The 17,146-nt window shown below is 39.4% G+C and overlaps 1 protein-coding gene across 1 annotated transcript; it reads right to left on the reverse strand.

The window, feature by feature from the left end:
* Positions 1–1,157: 1,157 nt before the first annotated feature.
* On the reverse strand, positions 1,158–16,333 carry kcnk18 (potassium channel, subfamily K, member 18). The gene is made up of 3 exons (XM_035171823.2): positions 15,950–16,333; positions 15,572–15,718; positions 1,158–5,712 (listed from the first exon to the last, which is right to left on the reverse strand). Exons 1-3 carry the CDS (start codon positions 16,176–16,178, stop codon positions 4,877–4,879), a joined length of 1,212 nt encoding a protein of 403 aa, XP_035027714.1. The 5' UTR covers positions 16,179–16,333; the 3' UTR covers positions 1,158–4,876.
* Between the last annotated feature and the right edge of the window lie 813 nt (positions 16,334–17,146).

Genomic DNA, 17,146 nt, shown 5'->3' on the forward strand with positions numbered 1-17,146 from the left:
GAAATATTTGATATCATGATGTGCACACCCAGTGTCCTGGCCTGTGACACCATCTTCACCTGTGAGCTGTGGTTTTTTACCTGATGAGGACTGTGACCTGAAACACATCAGTCCCTTGTATTGCAGACTTTTTAAGCAGTGGGCGAGACCTGGTGTTTTTTGATGATGACAAACTGATCACAAAGTTAAACAAAGCAAAATTTTGACCCTCTCTCATTCTTACAGAATCATGATATCCCCTTGGATCCAAAGACCTGCACCGGTGTTTTCATACCTGGATCAGTGAAGCACCCATTCAGCTGGCATCTCCTCCGCAGAGCAATACATGTACCGGCAGTAAGTAGCAGATTGGAAGAAAATATATTTAAGAGCAGAGAGAATTTCAGTTTCATCACTTTTGTGTTTGATTTCAAGGTTTTCCTTTTTACTTATTTTCCCCCCAGTGAAACTGAAGGGGAGAAAGGGAGACAGTGAGATACTTTTTTCTTGAACAAACATGAAAAACCTGTCAGGGTTGGAACCACGAGAAATCCAGACTGACAGTGACATCATGTTTTACAACAGCGCCATCTTGTGCTCTGTAAACACTACTGCAACAGGTCTTTCACTGAACGGCTCCAGTTTAATTTTAATAAACATTTTTAGAGTTCATTTAAATTACTATTGTTTTTAAATATTTATATTTGTGATTCCTTAATTTTTGGTGTGCTCATGATTTTATGACCTGTCTGTTTTATTTTGCTGCCCTCATAAAGCACTTTGTAACTTAGATTTTGAAAAGTGCTCTATAAATAAATTTATTATTATTATAATATGGGTCATACATTATCACACAACATCATGTCACACTTGTGAGTTAGCAGCTGAATAACACAACCGGTTGAATGTAGTAAAGTGTGCCTCTAAATAAGTGGGTGACACATTAAATGAAAATACCTATTTACTCAGTTCAACTGTATTAACAAACATTTCTTTCAAAGGACTGGGAACTGCTTTAACAATAGAAACTACGGGTCCTTGGTATTACTGAGCTAGAGAGGAACGAAGTACTCAGGTAGTAGGTACAATTGTAAGGTACTGGTGTTTTATTCAAGCACAGTATATTCAAATTCTGATGTCACACTGTTGTTATACAAAAACTCCAAACTTTACTGAGATGCAAGCAATTTAAATGACTTTTATTAAAATCAGACCACACTATAATAATACAGCATATCGATATTCACCAATAATCAATATCAATTATGATTTATAAATGTGTGTGCACATCAAAGTTACTAAGAAATGCAAATGACAAAATAGATCTTTTCATATGATTCAAAGAAAGATTTTGAGACATGCTCAGTAACAGCTCATAGACAGCATACAGTTGCAAAAACAAAATAAAATCAGATTTTAGAGAAAGAGTACAACATGTATATGACCATGTGAACTTTGACAAATAAAACTGTGTGCATGTCCTCATACTTCAGCTTCGTGTGGCCTAGTGACTGTGGCAACTCAAGAAAGGTGATTCAGCACAAAGCAAAGTTTGGCCCTGCTCTCAGGGCCCATATCCTCCATTCTCCTCAATGTAAGCTTTGCAGGCCTGATAAGGATGCCCCTGCTTTTTGTCTCCACTTTATACATGCTATAATTTTAATATTTGTCGAATTATTTGCTTATGAGTTATTAACATAACCATGAAATATTGAGAAACTACTCTGAGGGCACCACAGCCTCTTTAGCTTTGTCAGGACCATTATGTAAATCTGTATGAACAACTCAAGTGTTTGGTTTCACCCTCATTGTTCTCACAGTGTCACTTTTCATTGAGTTGTGCTATCAGCAGCTATTACAGCATATCGATCTCATAGACTGATAATGTCATCACTGTCAGATTTGCTTCCACTGCCCCCAAGTGACCAAAAACCACGTTACCTTCAGTTGGGTTCAATATTTGAATTACTTCTATTTTTGTTCGCATTATTCTGGTGCAGCTCTTTTTTGTTTGTTTGTTTGTTTGTTTTCCTAACTTTGCAGCTTTTTCCTCTAAATGCTGTGAATGCGCTTTTGTATATTTGCATGTGTTTTATGTGTTTGTTGCCCTCTCAGGTCCACTCCACAAAACTGTGAATAGTGCTCAGCGGTCTGCAATATAAATATTATATTATCATATACTTTACATACACCTAAAAGCTATATACTATTTTGTTGGAAGAAATCTAATTAAAGTATCAGCTGCTCAACACAATACTGATAAAATCTGCTGCAGCCTCCTCTACTGTAAACACAAGTGTAAGCTCATTCATTAACCATACGTGTGCACAGTTTTATATTCAAACCTTTGTAAACATTCATTTCATATTGTTTGAGGATGTTCATATATTTAGGACCCCTGCTGACTTTGTGGATGTGTAACAGTGGGCAACCCGAACAACTAACAGCTAACCCGAATAGCTGTAAAGTAAGTAACTTTCTTTACTGAAGATATGGATATACATTTTTATTGTTTTAATAATCATGTCTTCAGGATGGAAACTGCATCAAAATGTGTCTGGTTTCTCTCATCCCTGATCACTGAGCATGTGCTGTGCTCTAGATCAGTGGTTCTCAACCTTTTTTCAGTGATGTTCCCCCTGTGAAATATTTTTTCAGCCAAGTACCCCCTAACCAGCGCAAAGTATTTTTGGTTGAAAAAAAGATGTAACACACAGCGCTGTGCCATCAGTATCTGATTTATTAAACACTTATATTTTATTGAATATTTATTAAATAACAATTTTGAAAGGATTTTTGAATGGATGCTAGTTTTAAATATATTTAAAAAAAATCTCACGTACCCCCTGGAGTACCTTCACATACCCCCAGGGGTACACGTACCCCCATTTGAGAACCACTGCTCTAGACGATGTGTTACTGACGATGACGAGTCCGCATTGTTATTGTTTTGTATCGCTTATGTTATCAACCCACTTAAAATAAGTATAAATACTGTTAGCACAAATCTGAAATCATTGTCTTGGCAGAAACATCCCATCCCTTGTCTGCAAATAATGAACCTGCCACCAGAGGCCTGAGTCTGATATATGACACACCTCTCTCTTGGAAATCAAATCACAAACAATTCACAGTTCAGTAATTTTTTCTAAAGTTGATCGAGGAACATCTGCCATGCTTTCATTTCATCCAAACTAGATTACTGCAATTCATTGTTTTCAGGGCTTAGCCGTAAAAGTATCACATCTTCAGCTGCTCAGCTACAAAACAAGACCACATCACCCGAGTTCAAGCCTCTCTCACCGCTTAACTGTCAGTTTTACAACGGATTTTAACGTTTTACTAATCTCGTATCCAGCAATTCATGGCTCAGCCTCCAGATGCATGGCTGAATGGCTGCTCTGCTATTAGTGGAGCAGAGCCTCAGATCCTCTGGCAGGGCTCTGCTGGCTGCTCTAACGTCTTGGCTCAAGACTAAAGGTGAACAGGCTTTTGCAGTCAAGACTCAGCTCTGGTACTCCCTGCCCGAGGATCTGAGGCTTTTAGTGTGACACTTTTTAAATCATTTCATAAAACACATCTTTTAAAAATGCCTTTTATAAATCCTAGTACTCCCTTTTATTACCTACATGTCTGATTTATTATTTTATTATCGTTTTAATGCTGTATTAAAAATCTTTTACTACATTTCTTATTGCCTAATTGTATTTGCCTTAGTTCTAAAATATTTGAGCCCTGTTTCAACATGTAAAGCATTTTTAACTGTACTTTGAAAAGTGCTGTACAAATTAATTTGATCATATTATTATAAAGTAGCAAATGAAAACCAATTGTACTCTTTTAATAGTACTGAATTAAATGTTTATGTTTTTACACAGCATCATTTCGTTTCATTTCAGACATCGTATCTGAACCTCCCGGTCTGTGATATGTTTTTTCTTTATCTTTCTTGTGTGATACCACATGTAAGTAATTACATTCAAACTTTGGGAACTTTCAGTGGGAGGCACACGACCATAAATGGCTCAGGCCTGTGTGTAAATGATGAGAAGCATAAGGGTAAGAAGGAATAATAACTCATTCTGTAACGTATGGACAGTTCCTACACACAGATTTAGAATATGGAAAACCTTCCAGCCAATGCCAATGCACCTAGAATTGATTGGTTTTTTTTACACCAAAAATGCAGTGTAAAAAAAAAGTGTCAAATACACCTGAAAAGCAGGCTCCAACATAATACATCAACAAAGGCCGGCCTTCCAACTCCACATACTTCTTTCCAGAATCAGATGTGATGTCTCTTGTATGAGAAGCTCCTACTATTTACCACTTAGTTAAAAAGCTTTTTAATCTTTTATCTTTCTGTTTTATAGTCATTGCAGTAAATGCATCATTGCAGAGAATGAACTCAAATGCAAGGAAGAAATATGATTTAGAAAATGTACCATTAGCCGACTGTGTGGGGAGCCAAGTTAATTTGACATCATGTTATAAAGTGAAGTTTAACAGAACAAACAAAACTATTTTCCTGACACAGTGTTCCAGGATTCCGAGTCTGACTACTAAGCAAACCCACTAATGTGTCCTTCCTCTGTAGCAGTTTTAACAGCATTAACGCAGTGCAACTAAAGTGATTCCTTGGCACGATGCTGTATCTATGTAGATATGCAGAGTTTGAAGTTTCTCTTATTGGAATCATTTTGAATATCACCCTCCTTCACTGGGAAAAAGCGTTTGGCACATGCACATTTTAGATTTTGCTCATGCTTCTAGCCAAACAACCAGCACAACAAATTCATTCACTGCACGCCTTCCCAAAGGAGTCCCGTTTAGTTTCAAAGCCAGGACTGTGAGCCTGTTCAACTCATGGACATGAGGCAGATATTCTCATGATGACTTAGTCATTCTCTTTATCTCTGAAAGTCTCCACATTTCCCCTGCTGATGAACTTTATGCACTGGCGGTAGCAGCTTACAATTCGTGTTTGGCCCAGCTTAAAAGCCATGGACATGATGGCCATGCCGGCAATGATGAAGAGTGAGGTAAGCATAAAGTACTTGGGGTGATGGGGTACAATGTCGCCAAAACCTATGGTTGTGAGTGTGATAAAGCAGAAGTAGTAGGGGTCAAAGCCCTTGAATTGAGTTTCCCAATACGGCAGGATCCAACCTACAAAGGAAATGTAGGCAAACACAACTAAAAGAATCAGCACAAAGGGAACATCCAGCATTTCCATCCCATCCCCTAACCCTGAGAAGTCCCATATGACATATCCTTTGGGTGGTGGTGGCAGCCGGTTCAGCTCTGGACAGGAGAAGGTCCTGAGCAGTGGGCCCTTTCTGAGTAAATTATCCCTGGCAAGAATCTTCTCGAAGATCTCTTTGTTGTTTTGGAGCTGGATTGACTTATGCCGCACGTCTTCCTGGCTGCGCAGCACCTCCCGGATGTCAAGGGGTTCACGGATAACAACGTCGTGGCTAAAAACGAAGGTACCATCATTCAGGGCCCAGTGCTTGGACTCCGCTGCCCTCTTACGAGACTTCAGCGGCGACCAGGTGTGGGAGAAGAGCATTTTGCAGAGACTGTGAATGCGTACGTAGGCTCTGGACATAAGCATGGCAAGGAAGTCTCCCACATCGAGGATGACCAGGAGCATAAGAGGGATGCCCACCATGGCATACAAAATGCATACCACCTTACCAGACAGGGTAACTGGATAGATCTCCCCATACCCTGCAACAATATAGAGAAAATGGACACATTAGTAATGTCAAGTAACAGTAGAATTTAAAGATCTCTGACCCTAATCAAATCAAGTAAGGGATTAGAAACTCTACTCATAACCACATTAATCACATTCAAGTCAACCTGACTACTACTTTTAATGTTATCAATAAAAATTGTGACAAATTCATTCGTCATTGACCCATTTTTTCCCCATGAATAAAAGATGATGATGAAACCGACGCCTTTGAACCATACCTGTGATTAAATTCCTAAACAATATCATTGAATCTTGTTAGAGAAGCCCAAGTCCTGTATTGGTGATTGATTGCGTGAAATACACAGAATATTTTGTAGAGCTTTGGCTTCTTACCCTGATACCCCTACATTCTCAGTGAACACACACTGTGTGCTCGAATGTGTAATTTTATGAAATAAAAATTAAAGTATGAATGTCAACATCTCAGAAAATGATCACTACCTAACACACCATTTGAGGTTGACACCACATCCATCACCCAAACTGAGCTGTTTAGAATGGCGTTGAAGTCACTGAGGAGGTCTGGATAGTAGATTCTGATAGTGCTGATATTTAAGCGGTTACAGGAGATAGCATCCACGTGTGTTTGCTAGAGGACGACACTGAAATTTGCTGGTTTCAATAAAGTTGACAGTGATGTCACTTCCAAACAGAAGATCAGCCCCATGTACAGGAGCGAAGAAAGAGAAAGCCATTCTCATTTAGTTCCCTAACATAACTCATATGTCTCCAACTCCCAATAACAAACATGGGAGTTTGTATGAGGGCTTTGTGACTCAGCTGTGTCACAAGTGCAGAGATGTTTTCTTCAGTTGGAATCTGACGGCAATCATGGGAATCTAAAACATCATTGAGGGCTGGCGTGCGCACACAGAGACATCAAAGGGGACTTGAGCCCCTGCCCTTTTTCTTCCTCACAGAAAGTGCTCTTTTTCTGGGGTGGTATTTAAAAAATTAAATAAAAATGAATATTATATTCCTGTTTGCACACAGCTTCCCTGTCAATCAAATATAGATTGAATAAAAAATCTAATTATCAGGTCGGGAGGTGAGACTTTGTCCGATGGCCTCTCTACCCGCCCTCCCTCCACATCTCCTGCACAGTGGTGAGCACACAGTCGGCACCTCCCACCTCCAGCTCCTGTCCCAGCTGGTTTTTCTCCGCTTGTGTGGAGCTGAGTGGTGATGAACAAAGGACTCAACTACCAGTGCCTCCAGTTTACAGCTAATTAGCCAAAAGACAAAAACAAATATAGTTAACATGTATCTTGCTAATGTACACGCAGGAGCTACTAGCTAATGTAATGAGTTAGGGCAGTGGTTCTCAACTGGTTTGGCTCCAGGACCCACCATCACCCCTTAATGACAAGCCGCGACCCAAATCGAGGAAAATGTTCAACTTCTCAAATTTATTTAATGAAAAGATGGTGCAGTTTGAACCTGAGATAGTACAGAATATCACTGTATGCCAACACAAAGAAACAAGTTTAATGATAAACCAAAACGACCAGCAGGTGGCGATGCTAGAGAGGGAAATATTCCCTTTTACACTCAATTAGCTGCATTTGAATTAAAAACCAAAAAGTGCATCTTAAGGACACAAGGTAAAACAACATACATAACAATTCAGTAACTTCAGCCTTTTTTAACAGACTCAACAGTGCTTTCATGCACAAACTTGAAATACTACTGAGAAGTAGTTTCAAAAAGACTCAAATTATGTAGCTTTAGCTAAGAATACTCACTCACTGAATCTATGACAACCATTACTGCACTATGGAAAAAATTCAGTGTCTTGAGTAGCATTTATCCACAAACTAAATTAAACAAAAAGTGCAATTCAAAAAGATTCAAGTAAACAAAATTAACTTTTCTTCTGATTACCTTATCAGTAGGTAAATACTGAAAAACAATGTGCTTTGAAGAAAATTAAGCAGCACTCACTTCAAGTTAAGGAGTGTGAATAGACAGAACTCCGCTGCATAAAAAAATCCCCTTCAAATTAAAAGCAAAGGATTTTTTTCTTATAATTTTTTTGCAAAGGCCCGCGACCCACTGAAAACGGGTCCGCCACCCATTTTGAGAATCACTGAGTTAGGGCCTACAGGCTAATGTTCTGTACTGAAGTGGAGACACTACAGGTGAATACAGTCAAATTTGTATCTAATGACGTCATCACAATCGCCAACCTGATATGCAAATTAGACGTTAGCTAAAATGCCAATTGGCACTGCTGGTGAATAACATGAACAAATTTACCAAAACACATCACCACAGAACTTCCCCAGTTAATGACTTATACATCAAGACAGTGTTTTCCCCTGAAATGTTGTTTAAATATGCAGATTAGCTTGTTGGTGAATTTAGGAGAAATCTACTGATGCAGGCAGACGGAGGGTAGGAGCAAACACCATCTAAATGTGTATTCTTGTAAGTTTTCTTTCCATTAGAGTTAAAGAAGACATGGAAGCAAAACAAGTCCCTGTCACCAGTTATTGTGTGTGTGTGTGTGTGTGTGTGGTAAGTGTAATAATAAGGATAATGTATTGGATTATTAATGTATTCAGGCAATTCAGTTTTGTTGCTTGGCTACAGAAGCTGAAGGCTACCTTACTTGTGAAACAAAAAGTAACCAATTAATTTGAATCATGCATGCAGCACAATGCCAATGATTTATTATTTATAATAATACTTCATAATACTCATTAAAAGTTCACAAACGTTTTTGTAATGATTTCAATGAAGTTGCTCTATTTTTGCATTTTCAAATGTTTTTGCAGTGTTTTTCTCAGTATTTTTGCAGTGTGAGTAGGAGACGAGAGCAGGATTCACTAAGCCTAATTGTTGCAACTAAACATAGGTCAACTTTGTAGTTTGGAGGGTAGGTTGGTTTGCTTATTTATGTAGAGAGCAGCTTTTTCAGTTTTGTCTGAAGATTTTTGTTGATTTTGAAGTGTCATTTATTTAACAAAAGAATTCAAATGATTTATTGTCATGGGCAAAAATGAAGTTTTGAAAATTCTTACTTCACTATGTTCCTCTCCCTGGTGTAGTGACTTATTCTAAATATATACTAGAAACTAGTAGCATAGAAAACATGTAGATTGTGGCTTAGTTGTTTCCTGTCCTTGTGATACACCTGAAGTGAATACTAAAAAAGACCATTGTCTCTGTGTGAACTGTTAAGTATTTAACAATTATGTGAGTGTGAGGGTATTAAATTAAATTGGTAAGCAAGTCAGAGAAGTGCATTTTTTTTAATGAATTATAATGAGAAGTTCCCTTTTCTCATTTGAGCCCCTGCCCCCCAAAATGTCCTGAATGAGGGTGGCCTGATCAACAGATCCAAGATAGTGTGCGGTACGTTCTCGGGGATTTCCCTCTCTGATTTGGATATGTAGGACAAGAAAGATTCTTTGATACTGCTGAAGGTGACACCATTATCAGGGTTTCCTCCAAGAATGGAAGTGGAAAGTGTATGGGGAAATATCCAACTGCTAGCCAGCCTTTTTGTCGAATACTCTTCCAATGGCTTGCCCTCGGTCTCACCCAGCTCTCCTCTTTTCCCCATTTCTCACTGCTCACCCCAGCCGGTCGAAGCAGATGGAGTCTGGTTCTAGAGGTTTCTCTCAATTAATGAGGGAGTTTTTTTCTCTCCACAGTCGCCAAAGTGCTGCTCATTGTAGAGAACGGTTTCTCTATCATTTTTAAGGGCTCGACCTTAACATGTAAAGTACCTTGAGATAATGTTTGTTATTATTTGGTGCTATACAAATAAAATTGAATTGAATTGGCTATATTACTGTTCACGTCTTTTGGTTATATTAAGCTTGAATGATTTAAATAAATGGTTTAAAACACTGCAGCAATGAAACAAACATTATCATTTTACTTTGAACATAACTTGCTAAGTTGGAAGTGATTCTATTAATGTTGCTGCCATGATGGAGATCAGCACCCCTGTCTGTTTCCGGCCAAATAAAAAATAATCACATTATCAAAATGACCTGGAGGGCATTTGCAATGGCAAACTTGATTAAATAATTGTATAAATACAACAATAATTTGACACAACTATTTGCCATTGAGACCTTTTCAAATAATCGCTTTCACTTCCCAACAACAGGGGATTAGTGTTATGATCTCCGTTCACTTAAGCCTTGCTTTAAAACCATAATATGCTGGTTGTGGAGAGATGAATGAAGTTCCAAACTGCACAGAGAACAGAGGCTCTAACCTCTAACAATCTCTAATAAGCTTTTTGTGGTGAAGAAAACATTGTCCTACTCCGAAAGTGCCTTTTCCTCACTGAGTCGTGGACTTCCTGTTGCTGCAAAGCCATTAGCCATTAGCCATTAGCCATTAGCTGGCTTCCCTTAACCACTTATCATGTATATGAAAGTAACAGACTTACTAATGTATCTTCACGAGGCTCTTACACATTGAATCATGTCAAGACAAAAAACAAACTGCAAATACTAGATGTAAATGATGTGAAGATAGAGACATATTATTTACGAACTGACCACTAATACGTGAAAAATCACTGGAAATTGAAACGTAATCAAAAAACCACACTAGGTCATTGATTGATTTTAAATATGTGAGGATAAAACGTTTGAGAGAAAATATTTTATGGCAACCAAGTCTGTACTAACTGAGATTTCCACTTCTTAAACAAAGAGACAGACAACAGTGCCATAGAAAGCCAATTGACATAGGACCAGTAGGCTATGCATGACTCAGTGGCAGCATGTTGTTAAGTTGTAGATTGCAATAAACAAAAATCCTTTGTTTCCCACTTCCCTTCCAAGTGTACAGGATAATGGATTATGACCTTCATGTAACATAAAACATGAACATCTCTCTCCTCTGTGGAGCCGGTTGTTTCGTCTGGTCTGGGCTATTTCAAGAATCAATCAGTAGATCATCACCCTGCAGTGAATCACGTCTCAACGAACTGCAAACCTGCTAAACATATATTTGCCCTTGGACTCAAATTCACTTCATGGAAAATTTTTGATTTTAGCTTCACTTAGTTAGCTTTCGGTAAATCTTAAAATTGATTACAGGATTTTATTGTTGACTTTTAGGGCCAGTTCTGGACTTTCGTCTTCGTACATATCAGCTCTTTTGACTCGGCCAAGGTCTTAGTGGCCATTCCACTGTCCCAGTCGAGGTCTAAGGGTGGCCGGGCCCTTTCTGTCAGGGCTCCCACTCTTTGGAACAATCTCTCTGAGGAGATCCATCTGGCAAACAACTTATCCTCTTTTAAATCTTTCTTACAGACACAGTTTTGTGAGTGTGCTTACTTAGGGTCTGAATTGAACGGATTCACATGTAATTCTGCAGTCACACACATTTTCAAAAAAGTTGTGTCGTTTGGTTATTTTCTTGATAAAAATGCAAAAAGACAATTTAGCTGCGAAATTGCTACAATCACAATCATCCTCTGAAGCCCCCTGATGGGCCACAGTCTGCTGACAGCACATGCACATTCAAAGAAATGTTCACATGCTTTCAAACAGACACAGCTCGCTCAGACCATGGTTCACTGGCTTATGTGCGTCATAGCTGTGGAGGTAAGTACAGGCCACTTAAGATCCGCCCTGCTGGAAGATTTGTGGGCTGTTTCTCATTGTGTCGACACAAGCACATCATGTATACAACCGTAGCACTCAGATGACGCCTGACTTCAGTGAGTGCATAAACTAATTGCAGCTGAATGGCAGTGGATCTATGATTATTTTATAGGTTATGCCAATCACTTAAATACGTGAGCATTTTCAAACGAGGCCAAGAAGATACAAAAAAGACTATCAAGAATAGGAACATCTGTAATACACATATCAAAACTCCAAGAAAACTCCAAGGTACTTCCTTTTTAAAAGCAATAAAAATGCCTTTATCATATGCCATGATTTAAAGCATTACAATCTATTTTTACACCAGCAAGATGTGTCCTCTGATAAACTGTAAATGGAGCATTGGCGGCACAGGGACTAACACACAGCGTCCACGGGCCTCAATTATTGCAACCATCCAAAAACAGCTGCCATCTGCCCCTGAGACACACTCAAGCCTCATAAGGAAGAAAGAGAGCCTGAAACTTTTTTAGGATCTCAGCTTCTCAGTCTGCTGCTTGGTCAGCAATGCAGTGTATGTTAGCGCTGTATACAACATTATGTTCAAGGTCTATAGAAGACTGTATCTCAACAACAATTGCCATTCAATTGTTACAGATTATTCCTAAGGACTTTGTTGACCTGGTGATCACCATCAGATACCCCTGGCCCACACACTGGTCCTCTTTAGGATATTGTACAATCTAAAGGCTGTTTAACCTGAGAATTATCTGTGAACACATGGGATCTTTCCTCTACAAGCACCTGAGGTACCCCAAAATCTATATTTACTAGTATTTATTTACTACTAGGATCAATTAAACAGAGGATGAAACAGAGGATGAAACAAATCAAATTATTTACACATCCTTGAGTTTTGGGCTGTAATTCCTTGTTTTGAATTTAGAGATAGGTGAATGAATTTCTGCTGCAGACACAATTAATGACCAAGGGTTTGAATAAACTGTGTGTACATGAACAAATCTTTTAAGGTAAATGAATTTAACTGGATCACTTTTTGTGATTATTTTTTGAGCAAAGGCGAAGGGACACACTCAGTCACTGGGTGAGGGATTGAAGTCACTGATTTGTTCAGCTCAGAGAAACAAGTGGCAATAGAAAACTAGAATTACTGCATTGCGGATCTATGCCTCTGCCAACCAGTGCACATATTCGGTCACTGTTACCTGTAACTAAAGAAATTCCCTCAAGGCAGTCTTGAGATATCACATTCAAGAGGTCAAAAACATTTTTTGTGAGGCCACTGTGATTGTGACCTTTGACTATAAAAATCAGACCAGTTAATAAATGAGTCAAAGTGAACATGTGAGCCAAGTTTGAAAGAATTCCCTTGTGGAGTTTCTGAGATATTAAATTCACAAGGTAAAACAGGTCCCAGTGACCTTTACCATTGACTAGTAACTTCTAATCCAGTCATCAGTGAGTCAAAGTGAATTGAGCCAGATGTAATGAAATTCAGTACGGGCAGTCCTGAAATATCACATCCTCAGGAAAGTGAGGTCATGGTGACACTGACCTTAGACCTCCAGCCATCAAAATCTAATAAATGAATCCTTGAGTCCAAGTGAATGACATTCTTAAGATACAGCGTTACTGAGAATGGGACATTGAATAATGGCTCCAGCCACTGATTGTCGCCGGCGCGGAGGCATGAAAATAATGATTGTGGCAAAAGATTATGGCAGACAAAAAATTGTGTAAATGTAAAAAAAGGGATTACATTAATTATGTTAATTAAAGCCATAAATATATAAATGACAACAACATATACATGTCAGCAGAATATACACATATGACAAATACACACAACTTTCTGAATAGCTGAGGAAAAAAAAAAAGCACATAAACTGGAAAATAACATCAGGTGCAAAATAATTGTTCAACTTGCTACGAATTCTATATCATGCAAATCTGTCTGAAGACTTTGTCAGAGGGAACAGTGCATGTTCATGTTCATTCAAAGGGCTGGATTCAGATCCATAAAGATCAACAGTAACTTTAGATCAGTTGAAAAGACTTTAAGAACAAGTGTTAATCTCAGATATTCAGCAATAAAAAACATTTAACATATTATAACTAGAGCTTATAATCAACAGAGACTGGTGTATTTCACAAAGTGACACACGTCCGGTCCCTGGGATCATGAGAAACATTCATTGTTTCGCCTTGACACAATGATGGTGAGGACTACAACTCCCATGATCCCACCAAAACCTGACTTTTCTTATTGTTTTGATTGAGGGACCAGCAAACTATGCATTTAACATTTCAATGAAGTGAATGAATGAGAATGTTTTTGTCTAATGTTTGCTGCATCTATTTGCCCTTTCTAACTAAGAGAACGTGTATGTCCAGCGAGCCAGCAGCACTACACATGAAAGCAGCTCCTAGGTAAGCAGAGCGACATCTTGAGCTGTGTGAACACTGCAAAGGAACTCAAAGGCTGTAAAACATTTAGGTGCAGTGTTGTTGATGTTTGACGAGTTTGTTCTCTAAGCTACAAGTGCAAATTGAGCAGCACTGTATTACTCATTTGTTGAAAGGGTTAAAAACTGCACCCCCTTGAGACTCTGCTTATTGATGCCAAGAGCTTCTGCATCTGGAGTCAGGTTTCTGACCACCTGATGAATATCCCCTCTCTTTTAACTCTGTTGTTCCACCAGCTCCCGAGAAAAACATCTTGCTCTCAGCTGCTAAATGCTTGTCTCTAAATTGTCATTTCTTGCGGAGCAGGTAGAGCACAGTGGATTGATCAGAGTGTTCTCTCTCTGAAACAGCTGCTGCTGCTGCTGCTGCAGGTTCAGAGGGATGAGAGTGAACCAAAAGTCTTCACAGAGCTGATAAGAACGGCATAACTGGTCATAGTCCACTACATAACAATACTGAGTAGTGCAACAGTGAAATTCATTGGCACAATCTCTGTCCAGGCTCCTCTTCACCTCGACTGCAGCAGTGATTGATCGATCAGGCAATTAGATATATCGTCCAATGATTTCCAGTGATGCCCAGAATGAAAGCTGCCTCAACTCCCTTCACCTCCCTCCAATCAAACGACTCTAACGGTTGGATCTGTGTTCATTGCAGAGTAAGCAAGGCTTCCAGTGGCTGCTGTGTGAAGTACAGTATCACTGTGAGGAAAAAGCAGATCTCCTGACATGTATACACCAGGCGGACCGTTTAGTACGCATTGACTCAGCCACAGTTATACGCAGCTAGCATTTTAAATGTGTGGTAACAAGGAGCTGAGCACAGTCATTAGTACCAAAGTGCGGCAAACCACATAAAACAGACCACAGTGGAGAAAACTTTTAAGAGATGAGACCGGCTAATGAATAATGGCACAGCGCTGCAGTGGGCAGTTTATAAAGGCGGAGCAAGTGCTGACCATTTTAGTGCATTTCTGACATGTGTTTCACAGAGGGAGAAGAGCAAATCAGCCAAGTTTATAATGTGTTCACTTCTTGTAAAAAATCAAATCAAACAACAACATACATGACTGATGAAGCCAATAATAAATCCTGAACTGTTATGGGAATGCACTTAATCCTCTTGTGAGATACACATGAGATACATGTGTTTATCTTCACTGCAAGATTAAGAGCATATAACCATCTCGTTACCGGCCTACGTTTCTTTGCATAATATGTCACACAGCTTTTATAATGCATCGAAGAATATTCCCCAAAGCTCTAAGTCAAAGTGGGTGTTTATTATTATTTTTAAAAATCATTATTCCCAGAGGATCAGTATCAGTGACCCATCCGTCGATGGGTTGTGGAATATCTTCAGAACTACTAAATTAATTACCAGCACATGTTGTACAGGCCACACAGAAAGAATAAACAAATACTTCATCTTCCACTTGTATTAAACAGTTAAATAATTCAATGTTTACTCAAAACGATTTGGTTACTAGATGATGTATGACCATTTTTGGTGAGGATTACATATCCCATGATCCATCCCATTTCATTTAGCACTATTGTCAGATTTAAATTCTTATAAACTGTTGTGTTTTTGTTGAAAATGAAAGAAAAGTGCTCATCACATGTATGTCACACATCTCATCACAACATTGTTGGAATTGAAAATGCAATCATTCACAGACACATTGAATGTTTTCATTTGTGAGAGCATGCTGCACAGGCTGGTTTCTGATATATTTGTATATATGATAACTTACCAACCGTGGTGAATACAGTGCAGCAGAAGAACAGGGAGCCGAAGAAGTTCCACCTGTCAGGTCTCTGGAGCCATATGGACTGGAAATCATCTCTCATCTTACGCTCTACTTTCCACAGTATGTCTTTATCAGTGTAAGAGTAGTTGCCTGTAAATAAAAATGATGTAGAGCACATGAAATAGGGCTTAGTGAGTAATGAGCCATGACTGGTATTCGCGCTTTGTTTGGTAAACTGGCTGTGGCAGTTCGCACGCCACGGTCCAAATGAATCAATGCGCCAACGATTTAACCAGCAACCATTACAAGTCCACTCATGTGGATAGAGAGGAGCAGTGGCGACGGGAGATGGTGACTGAGCAGAAATGTGTGGTCATTTACCGGTGAGGTTCTGCACGGTGGTGATAATCTGACCCAGGAACTCATGGTACTTCTTCTGGTTGCTGGGCTCGCTTTTTCCTTCTATGTACTGGAAGATGAGCGCACCCAGCGCAGCGTAGGCGACCAGAGACAGACATAGCAGCAGGTGAGGAAAGAGCCTCCAGAGACGTCCAGCGCATTTCCTAGACTCGGCTGTAGCGCTTATTGCTTTCTTCTCTGCCACTGACATCTTCTTCTTCTTCCTCTTCTTCTTCTCCCAGCCCCTACAGTGTGTGTGCAGAGCGGCTGGATGCGCCCCTCAGCTCAGCGCCGTGCGTTACGCTCCAGCAGAGTGCAGGGGCAAGTGCCTGAGGCATTGAACGCACCACATCATCCTCACACACATTACACACACTGGGATGAGGCCTCTGGGGAGATCCGTATTGACTCAGTAGCCTGTTACTCCACTCTCCGTCTTCCTTGGTTCCTGAGGGTCCTGACTGAGGCTCTGACTGTACAGAGGAAGTCAATCATCAGACCAAGACGGATGAGACAAGCTGTATCTCAGCTATCCACACAGACTGAGACTAGGATGGGGTATACCTCAGTATACCTCTGCCAAGGCCCAACAGTCCCCTTAATCTCAATCTAGCTGCACCAAGTTTTACAAACTCACAGAATTCCCTTAATGTGCCTGTTTTTAATTTATTAAGATCCATGAAATATTCTCTAGGAAAACGCTGGGAAAATCTCACAATGTTATAGAAAGTAAAAAAGATTTCCTGGATTCGCCCCCCGGATGTGGATCAGCCCCGAAATTTTGGGTTCTTCCCTCATCCATCCTTCCTCCAAGTTTTGTGGAAATCTGTTTTTCTTGTTTTGAGTTATCTTCCTTACAAACAAACAGACAAACAAACAAACAAACAAACAAACAGATAGGGATGAAAACACAACCTCATTGCAAAGATAATGAAATAAGGCTCTGGTCAGAAGAATGAACCTCTAGCCTACACAGTGAAAATACAACCATACATTACAAACTTAGCAGTCAGTGAGTGTCGTGGAAATTTATCATGAGATATGAAATAATGAGTTTCTCAGACCGGAGTTGTCTTAGAGGTTTAAGTTTTAGCTCTGCAGAGGGTTTCACAGTCAGCAACATGGCTCAGAGTGCAACCACGAGAAGTTAAAAAGGAAGGTTTTTAAACAATGTGATAA

This window comes from Hippoglossus stenolepis, chromosome 12 (assembly GCF_022539355.2).
Source record: "Hippoglossus stenolepis isolate QCI-W04-F060 chromosome 12, HSTE1.2, whole genome shotgun sequence".
NCBI classification, from domain to species: Eukaryota; Metazoa; Chordata; class Actinopteri; order Pleuronectiformes; family Pleuronectidae; genus Hippoglossus; species Hippoglossus stenolepis.

Bases quoted from the DNA above. Each gene is read 5' to 3' on its own strand.
- kcnk18 (XM_035171823.2), bottom strand. From the start codon at position 16,178: ATGTCAGTGGCAGAGAAGAAAGCAATAAGCGCTACAGCCGAGTCTAGG. The intron at 15,719-15,949 runs GTAAATGACCAC...TTTTATTTACAG, and splicing joins CACCGTGCAGAACCTCACCG to GCAACTACTCTTACACTGAT. The intron at 5,713-15,571 runs GTAAGTTATCAT...ATATTGTTGCAG, and splicing joins CACTGTATTCACCACGGTTG to GGTATGGGGAGATCTATCCA.